The sequence below is a fragment of the Orbicella faveolata genome, unplaced genomic scaffold, assembly GCF_042242905.1.
Source record: "Orbicella faveolata isolate gen_17 unplaced genomic scaffold, um_ofav_v1 contig_13, whole genome shotgun sequence".
NCBI classification, from domain to species: Eukaryota; Metazoa; Cnidaria; class Anthozoa; order Scleractinia; family Merulinidae; genus Orbicella; species Orbicella faveolata.
The window spans coordinates 22,093,895-22,120,067 of NW_028301540.1; the positions used below are offsets into that span (position 1 = coordinate 22,093,895).

Below are 26,173 nucleotides of genomic sequence, written 5' to 3' on the forward strand. Positions count from 1 at the left end.
CTTTTGTGTCAACAACAAGAAATCATTAAAGCAAGTGTTGTAGCGGGTTATCAGGCTTTACGTGTACTTGCATCATTCTACACTCCATCCCTCACTCCATCGGACGTTTAGGCTGCATTCCAAGGGCTTCCCTCAATGGCCAAGTTATGTGAAAACGGAAACAGGCACATCCGGTCTACGTGGCTGAAAATAAAACAATACGACAAAGGGAGACTGCTTGTCGAGTTCTTGGATAGCCATGGAGAGAAAAAGCCTCGATATTGATTTCGACCTTCCTTTTTTCGACTGTATGCCATATGCACCTTTACAATGAACTTCTTCTTATGTGATAAACCGCCGGCTTTTTGATTTGAGATACTGGATGATATTCGTGCCCAGCCGCCGGCGCCTGTCCCGTACAAACAAAAGCGAATGCACGCTAGCCAATTTAATGCTTTTGTATGCCTGAAAATTTCAACTTTGTAGAGCTGTTGTTTTGGCGAAGTAATAAAGTTCTCTGCCGGAACCCACCCTGCCCTCGAGCTCGCAAGACAAATTCTTAGTCCCCCACGGAGCGCGACGAAAATATGGCCGAAAGCAGACACTCAAATTCCAGACAGACAAACAAGACGGCCAGACGTTAGTATTCGGAACCATAATTGTACCTCCCAGAAAAGCGATTAGACGAGACAAATCTGACTTTTGAAATTTTCAGACTACACCTGGAGTGACGCATACGTGCAAGGAGGTCGCGTGACTAAGAGAGCACAGTACAACCGTGTTTTTAAACAACGCTATCAGAAGCTGCCTACAAAAACACGAACATCGCTTTTGTTGATATTTTACTTCATAATATATAGCCAACTTTGTTGCCCGATGCAAATGTGCAAGGCACACCTTAAAGAATAAACAAATGGGGACAGAAGAATTCCATATTTCTCATCGTTTTCAAATTAGATTTTAGCCCCGGTACAAATGAATTTTAGCTTCGAACTAACAGATGTAAATATTGGCCCCTAATGATCCAGAACTAATTGAGGCAAAAAATTTCCTTAATTTTTTTGACTCAAGATTAATAAAAAATAATAAAAAGTCCGATATTATATATGAAACATTTCCAATGGGCCATTTCTTTTCTCCGTCGCTTTTTAGCCGAGCTAAATTCATATTGCTTCAGCTCTCGCCAAGTCACACCGTCATTGTTATTCCGATAGCCTTCAAGACTTACGTTGATTAATATGGACGAAAAGAGAATGCGTGGGCGAAAAAAACACATGCTTTAAGAGTGCCAAATCACTTGGTTTTTGCTTCTTTTAAGGTGCCGAAACCAGAAGGGAGTGAAATTCAAAGCTTGCCAAAGCTTAGAGGGTAAAATTACCATTTTAATACGGCTTTCTCCGAGTGGAACACCCGTTAAGCTGGTTTCTTGTTTGCGAAAAAGAAAATTTGGTTTACAGTAATACGGGACGAATATCATTCGGTAAGCAAAGTAGTGGGAATCGAGGAACGTTTTTAAAAGTGCAATTTACCGGTTGAAGAGAACGTGGGTAACAAAGTCCGGAACCTTCTAATTCGTACGTGAAAAGCCGTGAAAACGTGTCACAACACAGTCGAACCGAGATGGCCCGTTTAGTCTAAGTAAATAACGGATTATTCTATTTGAACAAGTGCTCGGGAGAAACGTGTCTCTTGATAATATTTTCGTCCATTTTTTTTCGTGCCTCCAGCCTGAAAGTACCAAGACGAGAAAATACATTGTTTACAATCGCCTTTCAGTCAAAGTGATTGACAGGAACGCGTGTAAGGATTAATTGCTATCGTTTTCTGAGTGATGTGATTGGACAAGAGGCTTGCTGTGACATGACCATAGTGGATCGAATCTGAACTTGTTCTGCGCATATAGAGTTGTTTGGGAAGGAAGGTTCGTGGGATTTTGGCGGAGGGAACCTTCTTGAATTTTGAACTATCGACGATGAAATGAGGACTATCGAAGGACAGGGGAATGGAGAAAACCTTGGTGCAATCGGCTTCCCCGAAGAGAGGACCGAGCTCTGCCGATGCGAATTTAAGCATCGTGTTAAATCTTATGTGTCATACAACTTGCCATCGCCAAGGAGGCGAAACTGAGAAATTTGCAAAGAGAGCCATCGAATCGCTGGTGAAAAAACTTCGAAAGAAGTCTGAAGAGCTCGACTCACTGATCACCGCTATCACGACTAAAGGATCCAAGTCGTCAAAATGTGTTACGATTCAGAGAACTCTAGATGGCAGACTTCAAGTTTGTGAGCGCAAGGGCTTTCCGCATGTGATCTACGCTCGGTTGTGGCGATGGCCCGACATTCAAAAAATGGAGATGAAACATTTGGAGTTTTGCCGATACGGTTATGATTTGAAGTACGAGAGTGTTTGCGTCAATCCGTATCATTATGAGAGAATTCGCAGTCCAGCCGGTAAGGGTGAATTTTTTTTTCGTTTTTGAAGGTTGTGTGTTGGGTCAATTGTGTGATGTCATGTAGGGCAAGAGAGACCAAGAGAACGCACGCACAGTACATGAACGTACGTGATGACAAAACTCACACCAACGCTATGATATGTGACATTTGTTCAGTGCGCAGGGTACTTAACCTGCATAATCTTAGTTAATTCTAGCAAATCACCTAACCAGATATATTTTTTATGTTCGTTCTACCAGGGAAAATAAAACAGAACTTTTTCTGTAGCATCTCGATCGGGGGTAATATTTTTGTAATTCACTCAATGTTTCCTTCCGACATCTGATCGAATCATTCGACCGTATTGTCGTAATAGGATCATTCTGACCTTTGGAAAAGCTTACAGCTCTCCAACTTTTCGTCCGATTGCTTCTGCTTGAACATCGTGCGTTCATTCGGTTGTACATTATTCGCCTCGCGAATTCATTAGCGATAAACTTGTCAAAGAGCGAAATGCAAATTTCCTTGGGAGTGGGCTCGCCAGTGTTTTCCTCTAAGCTTGGCCATTGTTTGGATAACGAGCCAGCGGCTATTTTGCATTTTTAATTTCTAGTTGAAAGTCGCTTCGGTTTTTGGCCGATTTTTCGCGCGATTTTGCTGCGAACGCCAGCCAGACTCTGTCTCAGACGGCTTGAGCTCTGAATCACGCCAAATGACTGGCGATCGTTTCGTGTGGGGCAGGAGAATTATTTTGTCTGGGTTTTGTTTAAGTATTATTGTTGGTTAGTGGTCATTGTCTGGCTGGAACGTTTCTTGTCTGAAAACGTCTGAAATGTCGTCTGCTTTGGCTCTAATTTATTTTGGGACGTGAATTTATTTTTGTCTAAGGCCTTAGCGGGCGCGCGCGCTATTTGGAACCAATTTTTTAGCCAAAAAACACACTGAGAACAGTGAACGTGCTTCAGTCAAGGAGTAAACAGAATACCTAATTAGTATTCATGAATGCGTCATTTGAATATATTTTTATTTCAGTCTCTTTGGCTGTCTAGACGTTAGCGTGAAAATTACCGACAGTTCGCGATCAGTTTTGTAAGGGATTACATTCACGCCATGTTTACCAGCGAAAAGCACGCCATGCGTGTTCTCGGCCGAACAGATTTAGGAGCGCGGAATGCCTTTTGAAATTTAGAATGCCATTTCTGACAACGCTTATTGTTTGTAATTGTGTGTTTGACGTTTAGAAGGTTATTAATTTTGTCGCGAAATTCTGTTTTTTTTTCGATTGCAAAAAATTGCCTTACTTCGGCTCTTTCTCAAATTGTTTTCGAAATGATTTTTCTCGAGCAAGTTACCCGTAGAAATTCGAATCATAACTTTGTCGCCATTAATATTTTTCATCTCTTGACAAACAAAACCACAAAAGCCACGTAGGTTGTATTCAAATTGCTTGTTCGGTTTCATGTCACGTAATTAAAATTAGTGTTCGTTCGCGCGGCACGAAAACGTTTTTTTCTCGGTAAAAGATGCTTATTCGATTTTTGAGATGAAATGTGGTATTTGAAGTACTTTTGTGCTTCTCATGGCTTACTATCGCTTCAAATGTTCGATGCGGCGGCTTCTTCTGTTTACATCATTTCTATTTTGAACCCTGGGGGATCAAAACCAGCACTGTAGACACACTAGTGGTACAAGTTTTCAATTTATTGTTTGGTATTGTCTTGTTATTTTTCTCATCCGTGTATAGCTATACATCTGAAGCCCCTAGATAATAAATGTGGCGTGACTTTTGCAATAAAGGATCACATTCCTGATATTGTAAATCTCAAAAGAATGTTCAAATTTGTTGGGGCAAAACAATTGTTTGTACCCATGACTTGACATTGCCTGTGGGCAAAATAAATTATCTTTAACCTGAATAGTGGTAATTTATTTGCTTTCCCTAGCTTCAAAACCGTGTTTGTAAGAAATACTTTTGAAACGGTCAATTTTTATTAAGTGTTTTCCTAGGAATGAGTGTATGCAAAATTATAGAAGTAAAACAAATCAAATGATTCTTTACTGGTGTTTTTTTTTCAGAATGTCAGAATATAATGTCAGAATACTGAGAACATTCGATTTAAGATTACTTTTGAGGTTGTACTTAATACCAGTAAGTTTGAAATTGTCTGGGATGAGCAAAAATTTGAGACAGAATTTGTGTTAGAGATCAGTTTTTGACACAAGTGACTGGTTATTTTGCCTGGTTTCAAGCCTTCAAGTATATTGTGACCTGTGATCTCGACACCTACTGATCACGACAATGCAATCCAGGGCAGAACATGTTGTTATGATAAAATCTGGATGAGCGACCTAAAATTGCTTTGTTTTAGCTTTCAAGAAGGTGGAAAACATTGCTTGTGTTTTGTTTGCATGGGTAGTTATTTTGGATGATTGGATTTTATTGTCGCATAGATGATTTGTGACTCATTTTCAAATTCTGTTCAGTATGTGACAGCTTTTGTCTTTCAAAAAAGATATGTTTCCTTTCTTTTATTACAGTTAAATAATCTTGGCTACTCTGAAAGAAACGTAGACATTTTTAAATGTCTTCATCTCCTACACTTTACTCACAAATGACTCTGAAAGTCTTGTTGTTGTAACCAATCCGGAATCACATACATGAAAGATACATGTAATGTTTTCGTATTGTCGCTGATATTCAGGTGAACAGAGGTTAGAAAGCTTAAAATTGTGACAGCGTGACAGTTGCGTATAAAGTGTCACCTCTTGGTGTTCAACTGTGAAAGGTGTGTTCTTATGTTGAAAAGGAAACAATTTTCCTTTTTGGGAGGGGCAACGTGTATTATTGATTATTTTGTACAGGTGGTGAATTTTTTTTGCTGCAATTTTCACCTTTTTCTCAGGATCTTGTGAAAGCAAATTTTAGAAAGTTAATTTTGTTATGTCAAGTTTGCCCAAACATTTTGTATTTTTATCAATCAAGGAGTCTTTTGGCCAGTTCAACTTGAAATTTGTGTCATTTTTTGCATGAACGACAACTTTCATATTTTTGTGGAAAGTGATAATTGTTGTTTTGTAAGTTTTATTAAAATGATCTGAATCTATTGTTCCTTGTAGCTGCTGCTTTTTTTCAGTGGGTTGCTTTTACAGGTGCATTAAATCTAAGACACCAACTTAAAGTTTGTGTCACGATACACAGTAGGATAATATTCTTTACACCAGTGTTCTATATATAACGGTACTGTAAGATGTGTTTAGCAAAAAATATTTGAAAATTTGACTAGGTTGTCCTCTGATTTTACTCATTTGTTCGAAATTACATACACAGTTGTTTAAACAGCAGATTTAACTTGAATACTACACGCAAAATCAATATTTGGCTATTTATTATTTTGGCTAAGCCATGTTGTTGCATTCATGTAGAGTGAAGGTAGTTGGTTTCTTGTCATGTAACTTTGAGCTTTGTGTATTTATAAATCTAACTTCAGAAAACTACACCTTGCTTAATAAGTAGTCCTGTAACATGGTTCTCTGTTTACATATGTGTTTATTAGGATAGTAGAGCGTTTAATCTTTTTGTGTCAGTCATCTTTTTTTACGTACAAATAAATTTTGAGGACATGGAAGTATTGTTTAAGTAGTATTTCATTTGTTCATTTCAAACAGTAGTGTGTTAAAGTTATCATGTAATGAAGTATAGCTTGGATTAAACAGTACCGTGGTCAGACAGATATATTTCAGCCATAAATATGCTTGTTTGGAAATATATGTGTACAGCAGACAAGTGCACCAGACCATTGTAATCGCTGTTATCATTTCTGAGTAGAGTAGAGTTTTGTTTGTAATATGTTTAATATGTTTGGTATGTGTGATATTGGTTGTTGAGCTTGAAAATATGAACGAAGAGACACTACTACATATTAGATCAGAAAAAGCGAGTGAAATATTTAGGCAGCTTGAACAGACATTATGGGCATAAACTTTTCATGTCATGCGTCACTGACAATTAAACTTCTGTAGATTCCTCAATCTGTCAGTTTTCTTTTGAAGGGAATTAATGGTTTTCTGTTAGCTGAAACATATACCAGTTAATTTGATGTAAAGAGCGTTTTGTTAAACATTTCCGCTATAGATGCCTGGGAGCAATTTGAAATGTTCTGGTGTCAAATGTCAGACTGCGTAGATATCACTTGTTGTTTAAAGTATCAATCTCTTGCTCAAGTTATTTTTAGTTCCAAGAGCAGAACTTACACCTTGCCCACTTGTGTAGAATTTTCAGAGCTTTAAGTGAGGCAGTAGTAATTTTTGACAAGTAGTTTTACTCAGACAGCAATGAAAGACATCAGCAAATATTTTGCTCATTACTGTCTGAAAGTCAGATGACAAGTGTGTAATTTTAACTGTCAAACCAAGGAGGTTAATAACAATAATACAGTGTATTTTTGTAACATTAATTTACGTGGGATATTGTTTCAGTTTGCTTCTGATTAGGACTAATGTTTGCAGGCTAATCTCACCTGTAAGTATTGTGACGAGTGTCTTTTTATAGACGGCATGGTTATTTTAAGCTCAGACATGAAATCATGAATATATAAATAATGCATGTGTTACACTTGTCTGAACCATATGTTGCATATTCATGCTGTCCGTATCCGTGTCTGAATCAGTGCGTATCAAAGTCACGTAAAAAGAGTGACATAAAAAACATTGCATATGATGCATGTTTGAGCTGTGATATCATTACTTCAAAAAGTCTTGCGCTCTCACATGCTTTTGTTAGGAGATTTGAAAATTGGCAAATTGTGATTATAGTTAGCTAAATGATACCTTTGATTGGCTAGAGAAGGGAGCATCACATGATGACCTTGAAGAGCGTTAGAGTTAAGGAGACCAGACAGGATCTTGTAGTGTAATATATGTAATATTTGGCACGTGAGCAGAATTCAAGCGGAAAATTAAGCTCTGAATTTGTGGCAATGAATGCATAAAATATGTTACTCACTGTGCGTTCTGGATCACACTGAGAGATTATTTTTGTTCTGTTTTTTTTATTTGTGTGTGCTTACAATGTACTGTTGCTACCAAATTGATGATTAGATGTTTTGTGGTGATGTAAAAAGAAATTGCGTGGAATATAGAATTGCGGTGATCTTGACAACACTAGAATGTAGACATTCACTACATCATGGATCAAAATCTTTCTATTTCATGGTGCTTGAATATTGCCAGACAGACAGAGAAACAGTTGCTCTTTTGTCTTAATTAGAACACTGAATTTGGGTTTTAAAGTTTGTGGCATTGTCTTGTGTAAGAAAATAGCAAGGAAAATGATTCAGGTACATGTTGTTATTTATTTGGAGGAGTTTGCCTTAGAGTTATGTTGAGAAGCTTCTTGCAACGTTATTAAAATTGTGTTTTTGTTATACTGTTAATGGCAAAGCAAATGTGGTAAAATTACTGCTATTACAAGTTAAGTATACATGTATAAAATCCATCATAATCTTTCCCCAACACCTCAAATGTACACGCACACAATCTAAGAAACTCTGAGATAAATTGTTATATCCGCAATCCAAGAACGGAATATGCAAAAGGTAGCATGCACTATAGAGGATCTGTTCTGTGGAACAAGATTCCATCGGAAATCGGGCACCTATCTAGTCTAAAACTGTTTAAAACCTCACTGAATGGGAAAGATTATTCTTAATGTACTGTAAATTAGAGAAAGTTTTATGACATAGGTTTTTACTGTAGGCTAGTTAATTAGTTCGTTAGTTAATGTAATGTAATGTTAGTAAATCCATTCCTGTTAATATAGTTAATTTATTCTTTGTAATTTTTTACATGACTCCTAGGTAGACCATTTTTATGATAAGATTTTCGTGTTTAAATAAAGATTGATTGATTGATTGATTGATTGATTGATAAGTGCTGGAAAGCAATTTGTGTTATGTTCTTTCAAATCTCTATTTTGTCAGACATATATTTCGTAATTGTGTGCACAAATAATCTGCTGACTCAATCTGTAGGCATATATGAGGTAATCAGGGCTCAACACTAACGGTAACCAACTAGCCACAGACTAGTAGAAATTTAGTTTTGGCTAGTAGGTTTTCGATTCCCACCAGTGACTTTGGCTAGTCAACAAAATGAAATTGGCTGAACTAGTTTCTGTCTTCTTCAAGGACGACAGACACAAGATGTACACTTTTCTCGGAAACAATGTCAGAATTTCAATGTGGACATATCATGGGACTGGGCATGTGCTGTTCAGCACGTATGTCTACTTTTCTGTGGTACGTAAACGGGGAACTGAACATGTTAATTTTGTTGAAAGAAATATTTGACAAACAAGACAGCACACATCAGTGCTCTTTTTTGTTACGAAATTTTTTTCATGCGCAAAATAGTGTGGAACTGCAAAAGGATAACATTTCATTTGGCGTAACAATATATCAGTGATATGTCGTGGTATGCTTACTTACAAACTTACCACTACAGAAATAATTGGATGAGAAAAATTTAGTTCCTTCGACATTTAAATCAGCTGTTTTTGGCAGTTGAATTTCGCCAACGACAGTTTACAGTATTGTTCAGATAGTTGTTTTGCTTTTGAAACATTTCTACAGCATCTGTCTGTGAAGAAGTCTCGACAGTGACATCTTGGGGGTCTCGCTATTTTTCCAAGGAAGTCTCAGAGAAAACAGAGTTCTGAAAGTCTTTTCGGGAACTGGAGCTTTTTTGAAACTAGTTTAAGTACAGTATAATTACCAACATTATGTATTAAAGAGAGTGGCTTGCGTTTTGCTTTCAAGTCTTGCAAATTCTGTTGTTATTGGACCCACCTGAAATTTTCGTGACATGTTAACTTTGTGAATTTCGCGATTTAAGAAAAAATTGCAAAATTAAAGTGACTCGCATAAGTGTTGGGAACATAACACATTATGTTACTGTTGACATGCAGTTCTGCCATTGTATTTTTTTTTTACTTTTGGCATTATTGCACCTTTGATAAAGTCAGTTTACTAAATTCAAAGATCATGTTTAAGTAACATTGCCTGGGAAACAAATTTTGTGTTACTCAAAAATGCAAAAAATACAAATTTTTGCAAAATCGCGAATTTAAGTGTCACAAAATATGTGCACCCCCAAATTGCGAAATAAACCTGTTGCGAAAATTTCAGGTAATAAGGTTGCCAACCTCAACACTTGGCTAGTTAAAAAATGTTTTTGGCTAGTAACATCTAAGTAGTCACCAGCCACGTGTCTAGGAAGTTGAAAAGTTAGTGTCGAGCCCTGGGTAAAAAATATCCTTTAGTTAGCGATTCAATTCTGGAGAAGCTGTCAATTGAAACAAACCATGAATCTGTATGATTTGTGATTTCTAACAAGTTTCAAAGCAATTGTGTTGTACAAACAAGATCTTCACCACAAAAAGCTAGGTCATCTTGTTGCTTGCTCATAGTGTAAAATCATATTTGTAAAGTAGTCGACAATTTCACAAATTTGGGTAGACAATGTCCAATGATGACTTTTATTTCCAGCACTGCAAGATGCCCATGGAGTGATATGCAAAAGATAATGATATTGTAGTAATCTCTTTAGATCTGAACAAAATTTAATCTTTTCATTCCCTAATGCAGCTGCAACTCTTTCTGTGAAAGCAACATCTCCAAACTGTGACAAATGTGCATTATCTGTATTAAAAGAAAGCCCGCCTCAGCCAGTAACAACATATGATCAACCAAAGTACCTGGAGGCAGGACCTAGCAACTCAATACCTGGACCAAGTAACATTCCATGTTCTGCAGATCCATGTCCTATCATTGTACGCAATTTACTTTGGCATGCTGTTTACAGGCATCAAAGCACTGATGCAGAGAGCTTCAGTAGACGGGCTATTGAATCCCTGGTGAAGAAACTAAAAAAGAAATTCTTCGAGCTGGACTCACTGATTGTAGCGATAACTTCTAAGGGACGGCAACCGTCCAAGTGTGTCACTGTGCAAAGGACCATGGATGGAAGGTTGCAAGTCGGGGACAAGAAAGACTTTCCACATGTCATCTATGCTCGCCTCTGGAGATGGCCTGATGTACACAAGATGGAGATGCGGCATAAAGAATTTTGCCAGAATGGTTATGATACAAAACGAGAAAAAGTTTGTGTTAACCCATATCATTATGAAAGAGTTCAGCCACCAGGTATGTGAGAAGCAAATGTTTTGCATGGCATATCATGTTACAGATGTACATTACACCTGAGATAAAGGAGTAATTTATAGTCATTTTCTTATACTTTATGTATTTATTCTTGAGTTGATTATCAAAATTGGCTAAACAAAGAAGGAGCAAAACTTCACCAAAGGTGAAAATGCTTTAGAGAATAAGGGGGTCTTTGTTTTAGAGTTTTTGTGGTCTTTGTTTTAGAGTTTTGGGGTCTTGGAATCTTAGGGTCTTTGGGTCTTCATTTTAGAGTTTTTGTTTAAGAGACACCCCATCACTACATAGGGTTTTGAAACATTGTGTAATGTTTATACCTCTCAGCCACCCTGTTAATTGGTATTTTACCATTTTTGCCATTTCTGCTGGAGACACCCCTCGTCATACAAAAGTGTACCTTTACGACACACACTACTCTTAGAATTTACTAAGTTTTTATTGATTTTTATTCATAACTAGTTTGTTGACAATGAAAGTTTTGTAATTGAACAAACTACTCAAAATTTTTTAGAACAGGTTACGAAGTGCTTTTTATTTCATAAGTATATGTAAACCAAAAAATAATTAAGTTACTAAAGGTAATAGTTGCACATATGTGATGCAATGCAGATAAAATGTGAACATAATTTGGCAACAAATAGCGATAATGTTTGCAAGTAATGAGTGAAAATGATGATTGAAAACAGATAGTAATAATGGTGTCACATTGTCTTTGTCAAATAACAGGTTACCAGTTTCTACCAAAAGCCTTGTTATTTGTACCCTTTGGGTTTAAAACCAGGGTCCTTAAAAGACACTGTTTCTTCATCTAAAACCACCAATTTCTCTGGCTAGAGCTCAGTTGATAGTCTTTTAGTGATATTCTTTATATTGTGGAATGCAAAATACATATTAGACCAGGTCACCAATATCATAGTTATTTAAAAGGGATGCACGTTTTTTGTGATTTTGTGTCACAAACAATACAAGAAACAAAATACATCATTAGTGGTCAAATTAACAGATTCCATGTTGTTTCTTTGTTTTTATGGCTTTGTTTCATTATTTAATAGATGAATGAATGACATTCCAACTTGCATGTGTTAACTCATATGTGTACATGTTTTCAGCTGTTATCTTGATTGTTCCTTCTTGTTTCAAAAACGTAGACTAGGTTTCATCGCCTTTATAACATGGTAACTTAAAGAGCATGCAATTAAGTATAAGCTCCCAATATTTGCACTGTTAATTAACATCCTTCATTATTGCTCCCGATGCTAAATGGATCTGCAGGTGTTTTCTGAGCCACCATGAGGCCTAACACAATAATCTGCTGTGTTTTGTCGCCTTATCAAAATAATACTGATCAACTGTCCATAAATGACCAAGTTGTATTAATTTTGACTTCTTGTAAAACACTTCAGATTAATATCCCTCTTCTGGATTTTACTCATCTGTCACACTACACTCTTGAAACAGTTTCTTTCCAGTGTGAAAATATAAACTTGTGGCCTTAATTTATTTGTGTCCATTCCTCCTCCCCCTCTGGAATATCCCTAGGCTCTGAGAAGGAAGCCTTATTCACCTACTGGCATGAAGAGAGATGATGGTGATGATGATGATAACCCCACCCCACCCCACCCCTCCAGAATTTGCCATTGTCCTCTTTAGTTGGGGTATCAATATTTTCTGGGTCTACACAATTCTCTGAGTAGAATCCACTCTCTTTGTTCTAAAACTGGCTTAAAATATATATACATAGAAGGCCGAAACAGTACTGTCTGCAGTTAGTTAGTTATATATATATATATATTTTTTTTTTTTTGCAGGAGACAGAAGTCAGTATTGTACAATTTTAATTTCTTGTAAGATGATAGAATATGGTTTTTAATTTCAAGTGTTGCTGTTTTTGTTTTTAGATTGGTTCAGAGCTTCTTTGTATGGAAATTCACATAAATCACATAGCAGTTCAGGTTTGATTTGTTTTTCAAATTTGTTAACAAATTTTGATATGGTTAAATTTAATATAAAAACTGGTTGAAAATTTCTGAACTTATATTTAGTGCAGAAATGTAAGCCAATTGGATATCAAATGCAACATGGTTTTGTAGCCAGTTTTTGTTAGAAGATACATTTTGGCAATGTTTGCACTTGAAATGAACTGAATCTGTACTTGCCCAATATACTTTACAAATTCAACCACTCACAAAACATTCCTGTAAATCAATTTTTCTGGCCATTATTTATGGGTGTGGATGTTGGCATAAACACATTCAAATTTTGTTTGAGGTGTGGAAGAGATTTTGTCAGCAAAGGAATGTTTTGTTGTGTATAATGTTTGTAGCTTGAGCATCTTCAGGATACAGGCAAGAATTTATTAATAAGCAAACTGACAGTGTAGACAACATGAAAATGTTTTGCAGTAACGTTAAAGCATATACTGATTCCAACTTGGGCATTTCAGATTTTAGCCTGTAATAAATGTTTTTCAACTATGTGCTATGTCCATATTTTGTGTGCCTTTTTTAAACTTTTTGTTACATTTTTTGTACAAACAGAAGTAGACAGCAGCCATAAGAGTGATGAGGTAAGGAATTCACTTAGTACATGTTTACAGTCCCAGGTGTTTAGTCCTCAGGGTGCAAGCCTGAATACTTTGGCTATTATTTTTCATCAGGGTTCTGGTATCTTGCTGTGGTTTTGCTGTTTGCCATAATTTTTACAAATCATCATAACAAAAAAACAGGCACAATTGATGTTGGCCATAGTATCGGACATTGTTGGGGCTTATCCTGATTTTTGTACCATGAAGTGACTAGGGACATTTCTACTTAGCCCCCTTGGATGGGATGTTAGTCTCCCCAGTGCCAACTTTGTAAGTACCGTTTTATAGACCTGGCTGGGGAAAGGCACAGTGAGAGTAAAAGTGTCATGTCCAAGAACACAAGAAAGTGATCTCTAGCAATGGACCAAACCTGGACCACTTGATCCAGAGTCTAGCATGATAACCATTAGGGTATTTCATATTGCCGACCTCGAGAGAAGGATCCAAATATTTTTGCAGTTCTTACACAGAGCATTTGTTATTTAATTACTAACACAGTGCATAATAGAGAGGCATGGTGACCACTTGGTTAGTGCACTTGTCTCCAGATTGAGCAATGTGGGTTTGAGTCCTGGCCTGGGACATTGTGTTATGTTCTTGAGCAAGACACTTAACTCACACAGTGCCTCTCTCCACAATGGACTAGCGTCCCATCCAAGGGGGAGTAGAAATACTCCTAGTCACTTCACTAAAACTGGAGATAAGTGCCAGCCTGATGGGCCACTTGGCTTGTCTACAGACTTAGCCTTTACCTTACAGTGCATAATATCTGCAGTGTGTATTCTGTTGACTTAAAGCTCAGCTTATATGCTCAAAGCTAATGAACCCATCCTTTTTCAGGACACAAATGGAGGATCGTTATCAAATGAAAATAGTTTGGGCGAGAAAAATAATTGTTTCTGTCCGCATACCAATTCTTCTCAAGGAAGGAAGAGACCAGAAATTCAGGATTCAAGTTTTTTCAACTCCAGATTAAAGCGAAAAGCTGATTTTGATGGAAACAGGTATTGATTTTCTATTTCTTGTTTGACTAGATTAAGGAAAGTTATGTAAGTGTTTTCATAGCCTGTGAGTGAGTGATTATTTTTAGTCTCTCAGACTCGCTTAATTGTTTTCATGATAACATAAAGCAACCATTATAGAATGTATGGCTAAACTCGGACTTAAAGTTCATAGTTTGACAGTTTTTACAGTGCTGCATGCTGCACTGTACCATTGGCACTTAAGATGACGTTTTGGATTGAGATTATGATAACAAAAACATTTCAAACATATTTTTTGGGTTATGTTTTAATTTGTCAATAAATTGCAAAACATGAGGGAGGCAGAGTGAACTGCCACCTCTAACAGTCCTTGCACATGGATTAGCCAGTTCAAATAGAGGCCATACGAATTTCATCAAAAAGATGTCAAAGTGTCAAACATTTAATCAAAACTATTTCAAGTGGGAACATTGTGGCATGCAGCACTTTAACCTTTCATAGCAACATAAATGAAATAATCAGTTAGCAATATTGAACTCATCAAGCACCAAATTCTTAAGTTATTCTCAAAAGCAATGTGCCACAGTTAGGAGAATGAACATTTCCAGCTTGTGTTATTTTTTCACTCATAACAGGACAATGTCAGCTTGCTCATCAGTTAGTTACTCTAGTGATAGTGATGAAGATATCGACATTGAAGCAGATTCACCAAAAAGAACAAAGGTAATGACCAAAAAAAAGATGTTAAAAAACAGTTTTGGTGCCCATCATGTGACCCTTACTTTACAGTGAAATAACCCCAACTGGTATTTCATTTTGCTTCAAGTGTTACTGAGCTTGTGGAGCCTTGTGGATGGATTCTAGAGATGTTATGATCCATTAGAAAGTGTAACAGCTGGCTATATTTTTACAGATAGTTTAATTGAACAAGGTTTTATTCTTATATTCTTATATTTCTATTATTCTTAGTCTTTTATTCTGATTTTTACAGATTAGTTATTTTATTAGTTAGTTTATTTTACTCATGCTTTATATATTTCTATGTTTCTTTATTAATTTTTATTTGTGAGATCTTTTAAAACTCATTGTAAAGCACTATTGGATAGTAATAGAAATAGCGCTATATAAATAAAGTATTAAAATTATTATTATAACAATAATTATGTCACAAACTATTAAATCAGTCCATCCAGCTGTCTGTCTGTCTGTCTATCTGTCTGCCTGCCTGCCTGCCTGCCTGTCAGTCAGTCAGTCTGTCAGTCAGTCAGTCAGTCAGTCAGTCAGTCAGTCAGTCAGTCAGTCAGTCAGTCAAGAAGTACAACATCCATTAAAACAATTTTAACTCTTCTTCGAGTACTTAGTTGAATTGTTCCATTCGGTGTTTTAATTTCAGCTTTCTCCAAGTGAAATTTCTGAGAAACGAAGTCCACTTGCAGTAGATGAGAGATTGAATAATTCTGATGGTACACCAAATTGTGTTTCACAAAGGTGAGTTGTTAGGTGTGCACTATTTATTCTAATGGTGGTATATAATTCTCTGGTGTACTTCCTTGTATAAGAATAAGAGCTACGTAGTTCAAGTAGTCTAGTTGTGTTTGAAGTGGCAGTAAGAAAAAGAAAGCCAAGAAAGGGAAATGAAATGTCTAGAGCATTTATCCATTAACTTTGCACATTGTTTGTATCATTTCAGAGTACGTTGTGCCTTGTGTAACTGTGTGAATAACAGTGTGTTAGGACAGGGAGACCTGATATGTTTCGGCAGAATATCATCTGGCTTTCAAAGACACTCTAGAAGTCCACAACGACAACAACAGAATGTTACCTCAGCTTACCGACACTCTCATTACCCCACTGCTGGTGGTTCACATCCTTCCCAGGGAAGGAAAAGCCCCCGTGATGGAGAGTTTCAAGATCACAGGCAATATTCCTGGACATACAGGGCTGAGGCTGCTAACTCAACAGTGCACCTGAGCCCTCAGATCCACGGGGAAGCACCTGGCAGGTACTGACACTTACTACAACATTTCAGCTCCCACTTTCATGCTTTACACATGAACTAAAGCCTTTTCCATCCCTGCAAATAAATAGTACAGTCTGAGCTGAACCTTTAAAGTCCAGATTCCATGGCAATGTGGAACATTTCTGCCTCTTGCTGAGGAATGGGGTGCAAACATTCAGACTAAGGGGAGGGGAGGACTCCCATGTGAAAGGTCAGGGATGCTGGTCAGGCAGCTGGTCCTTCCTAGTGTAGAAATGAGTACTGGCAGATTAGTGGGGAAAAAAATTGGCCCAAATGTTGGGAAGTAATCTGTGATGGAAGAGGGTTTCATTGCTTTGATACTAGTTGTAATTTACATTAACTTACAAATGCATTTTGTTGGCTGACCCCCAATAAATTGTTCATCACACTTGTTGACCTGTAGTTTGTAGAAAAGCTCCTGAAAAACTTAAAATGTGATTATGCTTCATTGACTCTCTTAATTCATCTCTTTACATCTTAATTGCACACTAGAATCCCTGATGGAAAATCCAGCACAATAAACAATTCTACCAACAGCAGGCAGTCACCAGCTCCCCATGAAGATCTTTCCAGTGTTGGGTTTGAAGAGGAGCCAGATCTGGTTGATTTGTGCGACATGTCTGGTTATGTATGGGTGCATGATAGGTGTGCGGCATGGACACTGGCCTCCTTAGCAACCAAGTCATCAGTAGAGTTTACAATAGACTTAACAAGTCAGATTCTATCAAAGGTTTGTTGATGTTACTTGTAGGTTATCTCTAGCTTCAGTTGTGAGTTTCCTTACTCTTTGTACAGCATCATTGTACAGACAGTACCTATTAGTTTGTGTTTCTGTTTATTCTCATCATCTATCTGCTTTAAACTGTATTGATTTAGTATCTGGAATTAGATGAAGATAAAAAAAGCTTTATGGTTGAAATGACTTGCCACAAGCATGGGACAAAGAAAAAAAATCTGAGTCTCCAATAGGATTCAAACCCATGACCTCCCAGATACTGGTTGGGCACTCTAACCACTGAGCTACAGAGAGACTCTTGGTCTGCCAGGCCATTTCATTAGGGGCGCGATCCATTCAACCAAAATTTCCAGAAATTTTGGTCTAAAACTGAATAGATTGGTTCGGTCCAACTGAAAAAGTTTTGAAAAAGTTGGCCTACCCTTTGGGGTGGACCACTTTTCTTCGTTGGACTGATCCGATTGAAATTGACTGTTCCGTTTGACCTTTCTGATCCATTCTCAGTCTCAGTACCTCGCTGTTCAGTACTTTCGATGTTCAACATTGAAGAAAACAATTATCATTGCAGCTTTTATGGATTGTTAACAGCGGATTTATCGGTGTTACTCGTACATCCATGTGCAGTAACAACAGTTGCATAGCTATGTTATGCAGTGTATGTTGTGGCTGTTAAAAATCATGAATGGTCTATTTCCCGAGAGAATTTCATTATTGGAAAATAGTTTTTGAAGATCTTTGAACTCAACCGGCAAAAACATGGGAACAGTCTGCTCAAAATAACCTCTTATGTGGGTTAAATTTCTATGCATGAAATGGCTTACACAATATCATTGAAAAAGTTGAAATAGTCATCTAAACTCTAACACAAGCAACAGTGATCCAACATCTGCCATTTTAAATGAGTGTGAAACTCTTTTTGTGAGTGGAATGAAATGAGCCCTTCCGGACCCGTTGCGATCCATTTGTCCCCAAGAAATTTTTGAACCTCAATTTGGTTGAATGGATTGTGCCCTAGGTTCATCTGGGAAACATATCCTGCAACTGCTAGGATCAGCATTGTCAAAAGTGTAGCATGTGATGAGTGAAAGATTCTTTAAGGCTTTTTTTCTTTTTCCTAATGACTGTACTAGTGTCCCACATAAAAAGTCACACAACTTCTCATTACCGGTATTCTTTTTTGCAGAAGTGTTCTTTTTGTGGTCGTTTTGGTGCTAGTGTTGTATGTGAGATGTCAGATTGTGGAAGAATATACCACTACCCTTGTGCAATGGCTGCTAGGACGTATCAGGTCAGCACTACATCTTGGCCTAATGATAAGTTAGTCAGATTCAGAATAAAAAGATCCTGTTTTTTTTTGTAACAAAAACTAAAAACCAAAACAAACAAGTAAAAAACAAAACACAAAAAAGTTCCCATCATCATACCATGTGACACACCCATGGTAGATAGTTTGGGATATTTTATTTCAGTTTTTTTTGTAGAGCATTTTCTTTCTTATAGTTTTTCCTTGCCACCAGGCTTTTAGCCAGAATTTTAGCCAGGGTTTGAAAAGTGGGCATCCAAAATATGCTGTAGGGACTTCCCAAAGGAACAAATTATAAAGCAAAATCTGAAAAATAAAACAATTTTTTTTACTAAATGGTTGTCCCCAGGATGGCTGGACACCCATTTGGCTAAAAGCCTGTTTGCCACCAACCTGTCCAGAAGTTTGCAACATTTGAGAGGTGAAGTGACAGAGAAGCTTATTCTCTCTCTTTTCTCTCATAGTAAGAATTAGGTTTTGTCATTTGAAGGATCCATCTGGTGTTTTGTTTGTATTGCAGGATATGAAAACTATGAAACTGTACTGTTTGAATCATGAAGATGTTATCAGAAGAATTGGTGAGCTGATGAATTACATTCTATCATTGGTGTATCAAAGATAGGAAATGGAGTACATATAAATGGGTGAAAGATTAAAGAGAAAGAGATCTTAGTTTGTAATTTTACAAACTCTCTGCCAATGTTCTCATTCAAATCCAAATGGTGGAGCTGGAAAATTACAATTAATTTTCTTATGCTGTGTTTGACTTCCAGCATTCTGTGACAAATGTCATCAAGGTGGTGAATTATCACAACTGCTACTCTGCACAAAATGTACCTGCCATTATCACAGTTACTGCTGTTCACCTCCTGTTCGTGCTACAGAGTCTGTCAGGGTGGGCTGGGAATGTGCTCAGTGTAAGTCTTGTCAGGCTTGCAGGTGAGTTTTTAAATACGGTGGAACCCCTATTAAGTGGCCACCCTCAGGGAAATGGGAGGTGGCTGCATAATACGGGTTGGTGTACCTTGAATATTTTTCACCATCGTGTTAATTTCTTGGTGAACATGGAGTCACTTCAAGGCAACATGATAAATGTGTGTTTGAATCTTTTTATCACTCGTCATCTCTCTCGGACTCTTATCTGCCGTTGCCTTTTCCAAAACAAAGTTTTTAAATTTTGGGTGGCTGTTTAATAGGGGTAAAGACAATAGAAAAACCCTCATCTGGATGACCAGAAGGTGGCTGCGGCTGCTTAATAGAGGTGGCCAGTTAATAGGGGTTTTATTCACAGTATTTTACTGACAATAATTTTGGGACTTTGATAACTCACTGCTTAACAAGGGGTGGCTGCTTAATAGTTGGCAGCTTAATAGAGGTTTGACTGTATGCAATTTAACAGTTACTGGTTTACTATGAATGACGGTATGTTAGATGTGTCTATCTTTGTTGATAGAAAGAGTGCTTTTAGTATTTGCTCAGCTCAAAGTATGAAGTGCGAGAGATATTTGAACTCTTAGATAAAGCCTTGGTAAGGGGTGCTGAATGGTAAATACGAGACTTTGTGAGAAGGCGAGACTAGTAAGCCTCCATCCCATCGCTCCTGGGGACAAAAGCGTTTTATTTACAATGCCGTTAATGAATGGAACACTTTACCCGATGAAATTAGGAACAGTATCAGTATTTTTAATTTTAAAAGTTGAAGTAGGGGTATTTCTTAATTTTTAATTATCATTTTTTTTTTTACTGTTTTCTATATTTCTATTAGTACAATGGTTAAATGTTATTATTATTTTTAATCTACTATTTCTTTAGCTTTTGCAATTTTATTTTTGCAGGGCCCCACTGAAAACCACATGTATGTGAAGTGGGCTCCCTGTTGAAAGATCTTTATTATTATTATTATTATTATTATTATTATTATTATTATTATTATTATTATTATTATTATTATTATTATTATAGTATCTTTTCTTTACTAGCCCAAGACATTTGGCTCTTCAATAATTATTGCAAGACTGAGACTTCAAATTGAATAATTTCACTCTTTAAAATGGATAGCATATATCCTTACAAATGATTTTTTTTTTATTTTAATCATTTCACAGGCATGGTTCAATTAAAGACAAGCTGCTGATTTGCCGCAGCTGTGACAAGGGTTACCATTCTCTGTGTACAGTACCTGTGGCTAACTCTACAGAAAAGTTTGGCTGGAAGTGTGAGGTATGTAAGCAGCAGCTGGTGACCAGAATTAAAGGTTGGACTGAAATTCTAAGAACTATACAGAGGAAAATTATGTATGAAAATCCCTTGGGAGAAGCAATACCTTAATCTTGAGATCACAAAGGTCATTGGATCATTTCCCCCACACTTTTTGGGCTTCCTATAAGCTAAGGAAAGGTCTGGAAATGCAAAAACATGGAAAAATAAGCAGTAACATGGAACGACGTTTTAGAGTTGTCATGACACCATTATCAATTTCTAAATGATTGAAATAAACTGTTACAAATAGTTTCTCTGAGGGTTAGCTAATTCAATTAATTATTTATGCAATGTCACGCAAATAGTTTGGCTTGAATTGAGTCCAATTGGATGTTTAGAGAAGGTGTAAATTTTCTAATACTAACAGCAACATTTTGTGCACCAGTCAGCCATTTAAACAAGCGAGTGAATGAATGTCATCTTCCATTGGCAAGCACCCTAGAGACAAACACTTTATTGTCCTCAAAGACCTTGACAAACAGTTTTCCACCCTTAAGAAGATAGTGAAAGAATAGATAATTTTGATTGTTTTGCGCACAAAATGTTGCTAATTAGATAATTTTCGCCTTTTCTTAACATCCAATTAGACTCAATTTACTTGACTGTTGGTAGGTCAATGCTTGACTCATTTTGTCTATAATAATCTGTTTTCTTTCTTAACAGAAATGTCGACAGTGCAGGCAGTGTGGAACAAAGAAAACATCATGCTGGCACATTGATTACACTTTATGTGACAAGTGCTACCAAAACAAACACAAAACAAGTCGATGTCCTATGTGTAATGAAGAACAGGGCAACCAGAAGGTGATCCAGTGTGATTCATGTAGCAGGTACGTATGTACATACAAGTTAGCACAGACCCCAGCTGCTAATTGGGTATCTTATATCTCCGATCTGAAATGTGTCCCCCAGTACTAGGAGGTTGTTCATTGAAGAAAACCTTCAGACAAAAGTATTTAAAGTTATCTTATTATATTGACATGAGTGTTTTACTGGAAAATTCACCTCTGGTAAAATTGACACTGAGTGGTATTTCCCATCCTCACGGGTGAGTATATCGATGGCATCATTTCCCGCTTTTTCACAGTTGTTTAAGGAAACAGTCAGTCTCCCTATATAATAAAGAGAATATTCTGCTTACCCGCTTGCTTGGTCATAAAATATTGTTTTTACCACTCAAAAATATAATTCATATCTTTGCGGCATTGTGTAGTAACTGCTATAATTTCTTTTGTGCCTATTTCTTTTTACTGTGTGCATCAAAGAACAGGCAAAAAACTCCATCAGTTTTGGAGGCTAATCCTAGAGGCTTACATGTATTTTCCTACTTAATCAGGGTTGTTGATGTTGTTTCATGTAGGGTGGATCAATCTGTAAAGTGATCTTCATGAAGTGTTTCACATCAACTTGGCATTATTGGACTAAATACTGGCTTCGAAACAAACAAGAAACAATATTGTCGTTAAAAAGCTTGGAATGTAATAATGTAAAAAGATTGTATTACACAGTTAGTATCATCCATTGTCAGAAAACATTTGTACCAAATGTACAAAAAATGTACAACAAGGGCAAAAAAGTCTCCTGCCCTCAGAAACTTGAACCTTGGTGAAGAGTCACCGGAAATGGGTCCCCAAATTGACAGTGATTTAGTTTTTTATTGATTTTATTCGTATCTTTTTTTCATTTTTCCAATTTATTATTATCCTATTAACAGTTTTTTACACGGCCCCATAAGCTATATTAGCTTTAAAACCCATCATGTTTAAATAAAAGATGTTGTTGTTATGTAATGTATAAGTGATGAAGTGTATGTAAACACCTCTATGGCACCTGTATTTTTGTTATAAAGTCTTTGTATTGGCCGCAGTAACAAATGGGCCCATTGAGTGGAAAACTAGAAAATATCTAGAATTATCCCTGGATCCAAGCAGTTTAATAAGTAAGCAGCAAAATAATTAGAAAATCTCTTTTTTGTTGTCGTTTCAGATGGATTCATACTGTTTGTGATAATATCACTGAAGAAATCTACAGCAAACTTGAACAAGATAGCAGCATAATCTATGTGTGCAAAATTTGTAGAGAGGAAGTTGAAAATATTAAGAAAGAATGTAGACGAGAGGTAAGTAGTGATCCTTAACATACATATACACCATGTTGATTCGTGAATTAAAAGAGTGCGTGACTGATTAATCTAGTTATTTTTTTTCAGATTAAAACAGATCCAACAGAGTTGGAAGAAGTATCTCCAGTCACAGCTATGGTTTTATCCCAGGAGAGTTACAAGGGACAGAACACAAGACACAGCTCCGTTGTCACCACCAGCATGGCTGCCACACCCTTGTGTATGTCGTGGATGACATCAGAACCTGTCCAGTGGTCTCGTTTACGAATGACCTATTCTTTTGAATATTTCATTATGAAACAGTATGGTAAAGTGTTACTTTAGGGCCAATGTGTTGGAAGTGTTCAAAACTATTGCAAAAGGCAAAATTATGGTCCATTTCTATGGATATTTTGTTTTTGGAAGAAAAAGATATTTTGCTGTAGTTAGAATATCCTATGTCAAACTTTCAGATTGCCACCATAACAAACCTTTTGCTTCTTCTGAAGACAGTTTTGAATACTTTCATTTTTTGATAATTTGGTTTATATGGTAGTTATTGAGCATCTGTCCCAGAAGCCTTGTTTTGGTAGGGTGCATGTCAAGTAGCAACTAGGAATGGTGAGTTTATTTGGGTTGAATCATATGGCTGTACACACAAGATAGACGTTTAGGCAAATTATCTGTTTGCCTTTGAAGTTCTTTATATTGATGGAAGAATTCAATCTTGTAAATTGTATATTATATTAAATTATCTGCATGTCATCACTGATATTTAAATATTACAAACATACATACACTGAATTTTCTTAAAGCATTAAATCAACTGTCGCAATAAGAGATGTAGTGACAATGCAAAGGAAATCTATAATTTATATACGCAGATATTATTTTCCAGTTCAAATTGGAATCCCTTGAATTACTTCAGATAAAATGCTATTTATTACTATTAATGAATGTCCATTCTGTCAAATACTTGTCAAAGATAAGATGTGACTCTAATCTTTTGAAGATGTTGGTGAGTTTTCTTGTTGAACATTATCATTTTCGTAAATGAACTTTGGTGTAAATGTAAGTTTTACAGTTGATACTATTACATGTTTTGTCCTGATTAATGTTAGTCTCAACTTTTTCAGAACAAGTTTCTTGCTTGCTTGCTTGCTTTAACACCAAAAACAATTTTTGCTGCATTACAGAATTTTGAGTTTATTAAATTCATTTGGTGAGTTACTTATTTTTGATCATGTGGCAGGTTTTCTTTGTATGACAACTTGTCCATTGTAAATCTGTAAGGATGCAAAAATTTATATATTGATGTATGTACAGATATATGCAGGTACATATATATTCAGTCAGTTTTTATAACTATTGTCATGAGAGATTTTGATTTTGGTAATTTATGTATGTAATCTTTAATTCCTATTCTTGGAAGACAAGTAGCACCAAAACAAAGCCTTATATGACACAATTTTTAGCAAGTTTTTTTTCCTGTGATTATTTACCGGTATATGTGGCTTAAACTTGTTTTTGGTTCAAGAGATTTTTCAAACCAGGTTGAATTTATTGTCACCTGTTTCATAATAATACTATATTGAATGCAAGACAAAGGACATATTTCAAGTTTCAACCCAAAGAAGATTTCAAATTTCAAATTTCACCCAAAAATAGATTTAAACCACATGTACATCACTGTTAGTTATTGCTCATGCTCACTATAACCCATGAAAAAAATACTGATGCCATGTATTCCACCCGAGATTCATATCTTCATGTGATTGGTAGTTGTGTTTGGAAACTGTGACTGAGTAACAGCCAGAGAGACTTGTAGGGTTGCTGAACTGGTTTGTAATGGACTGTTTTTCTGCAAATTTCAATTGTTTGTGCGTAGGAAACTCATGAGTGAACAGAGACGTCTATTTTCTTAGACTACAGGCACATGACTTGTGCAATATGCTGAATACTTTATAACTATGATTTGATGCATGGCCAGAAATCTGCCTTGACAGGTCTGTGCTAGAATAAAGAAAAACAAACATACCCTTACACTCCTTTAGTTCAAAATTCAAAATGTTTATAAATTATATGTTACAAAGTTATTCAATGCAAGGCCAAAAATTGATGCAAAGTTTGTCAGATTATAGCTAAGGAAAAAAGCTACTTTTAAGGTAGAAGACTAGATTCTTTTTACTTGCTGAAACTAAACTGATCCATGGTGGTGAAGCTGGCTATGCATTAAATTACAGATATGGAACTTATTTACTTCTAGAGTGGTGCCTCCTGATAAATACAAAATGTTATTAACCTTCTAGGGCTGGAACCCAATTATAATTTTGTTTGGCTACTGTGGTTGAGTCTGTTTTGAGGATTTGTACAAACAGTGATTATTTTTAATACATCCTGATTATAAAATTGTTATAGAGAAAGTCACCCTCCACTCATTCATACACTTAATTGAATCTATTAAGACTGTTTACACTGAACTGTCAATCTAAAGTAAAAAATTAATTTCATTTTACAGAAACTTACCTGTTGAGAAAGAGAAACCTCTATTTTTATTGTTTTCTATGTAATAAGTGGATCAATTAAAATCTCATTTTATACTGCAATATTTGGTCACATGATTTTATGTGCCATCTGAGTAATCAACATACATTTGTACTTTGGTTGCACCAAGTTAGTTCCAAGCTTGAAAAACAAATTCTCCCCACTAATTATTGCAGATTATCCTTGAAAATATAAGGAGAATTTGATTAGATCAGGCTTGGAATTACATGGTTTTGATCTTTTTTTTTTTCTAAGACGTAAGAACTGTGAACAAATGCAGGCCACGGTAATTATTTTGAAAATATCTTGATGGCATCTTTACAACACCAGCACTGTTACTTGTATCTAGTAAACGCAGTCTCTCTGACTCTTTTATTTGCTCAAGGTGTTTGTAAAATGGTTTGGATTTGTTATTTTGTAAGGCTAACACGGATTTATTCAGGGTGTCTGGTCTGGTAGCCACTTATGTATGTGATACCCATTCAACACTAACAAATCAAACCTTGACATATATAATTATATCACAGGTGATCAGGAGTGTATTTATATCTGAAATAGACAAACTTGTATCAAAGCTGATCAGCTGAACAGAAAATAGTTATTTTTAATATGAAAATTATTGCATGATCTTTATACTTATTTTAAAACACCTGAGATTGCATTTGCTGAAAAGAGCAGTCTGTATATGAAATATAATATTTATTAAAATAAGTACCAACTCCAAAGTTATGTATTGTGGTACTGTACCACTAGCAGTGGATTTATATCAAACCTTTCCCTACTGTAGACAAAACACTGCTTTGCCCTCCCTAGACAGTTGCTTAGTTCTTGCGGTGGCTAATTCCTCCTTGGGAGATGGGAGTTAGTGTATGTAAATACCTACAAGTTCGTATCTACTTGGTAAGAATGGGCTCCCGCTATAATTATGGGGGCCTTTTCTATAGAATCATCGCTTGATATTTTATAACGTATGAAGTAAGAATTCGAGTGAAATAAACAGCTGTAGACTCAAT

The 26,173-nt window shown here is 36.3% G+C and overlaps 1 protein-coding gene across 1 annotated transcript; it reads left to right on the plus strand.

Annotated features, from left to right (window-relative positions):
- The first annotated feature begins 1,661 nt into the window (after nt 1-1,661).
- On the plus strand, nt 1,662-26,172 carry LOC110062426 (uncharacterized). Its single transcript, XM_020769326.2, has 16 exons — nt 1,662-2,429; nt 10,055-10,612; nt 12,529-12,582; nt 13,168-13,196; nt 14,055-14,218; nt 14,833-14,920; nt 15,591-15,685; nt 15,888-16,199; nt 16,710-16,947; nt 18,137-18,241; nt 18,777-18,834; nt 19,030-19,195; nt 20,362-20,476; nt 21,179-21,345; nt 22,502-22,634; nt 22,725-26,172. Exons 1-16 carry the CDS (start codon nt 1,982-1,984, stop codon nt 22,959-22,961), a joined length of 2,967 nt encoding a protein of 988 aa, XP_020624985.1. The 5' UTR covers nt 1,662-1,981; the 3' UTR covers nt 22,962-26,172.
- The last annotated feature ends 1 nt before the right edge of the window (nt 26,173 follows it).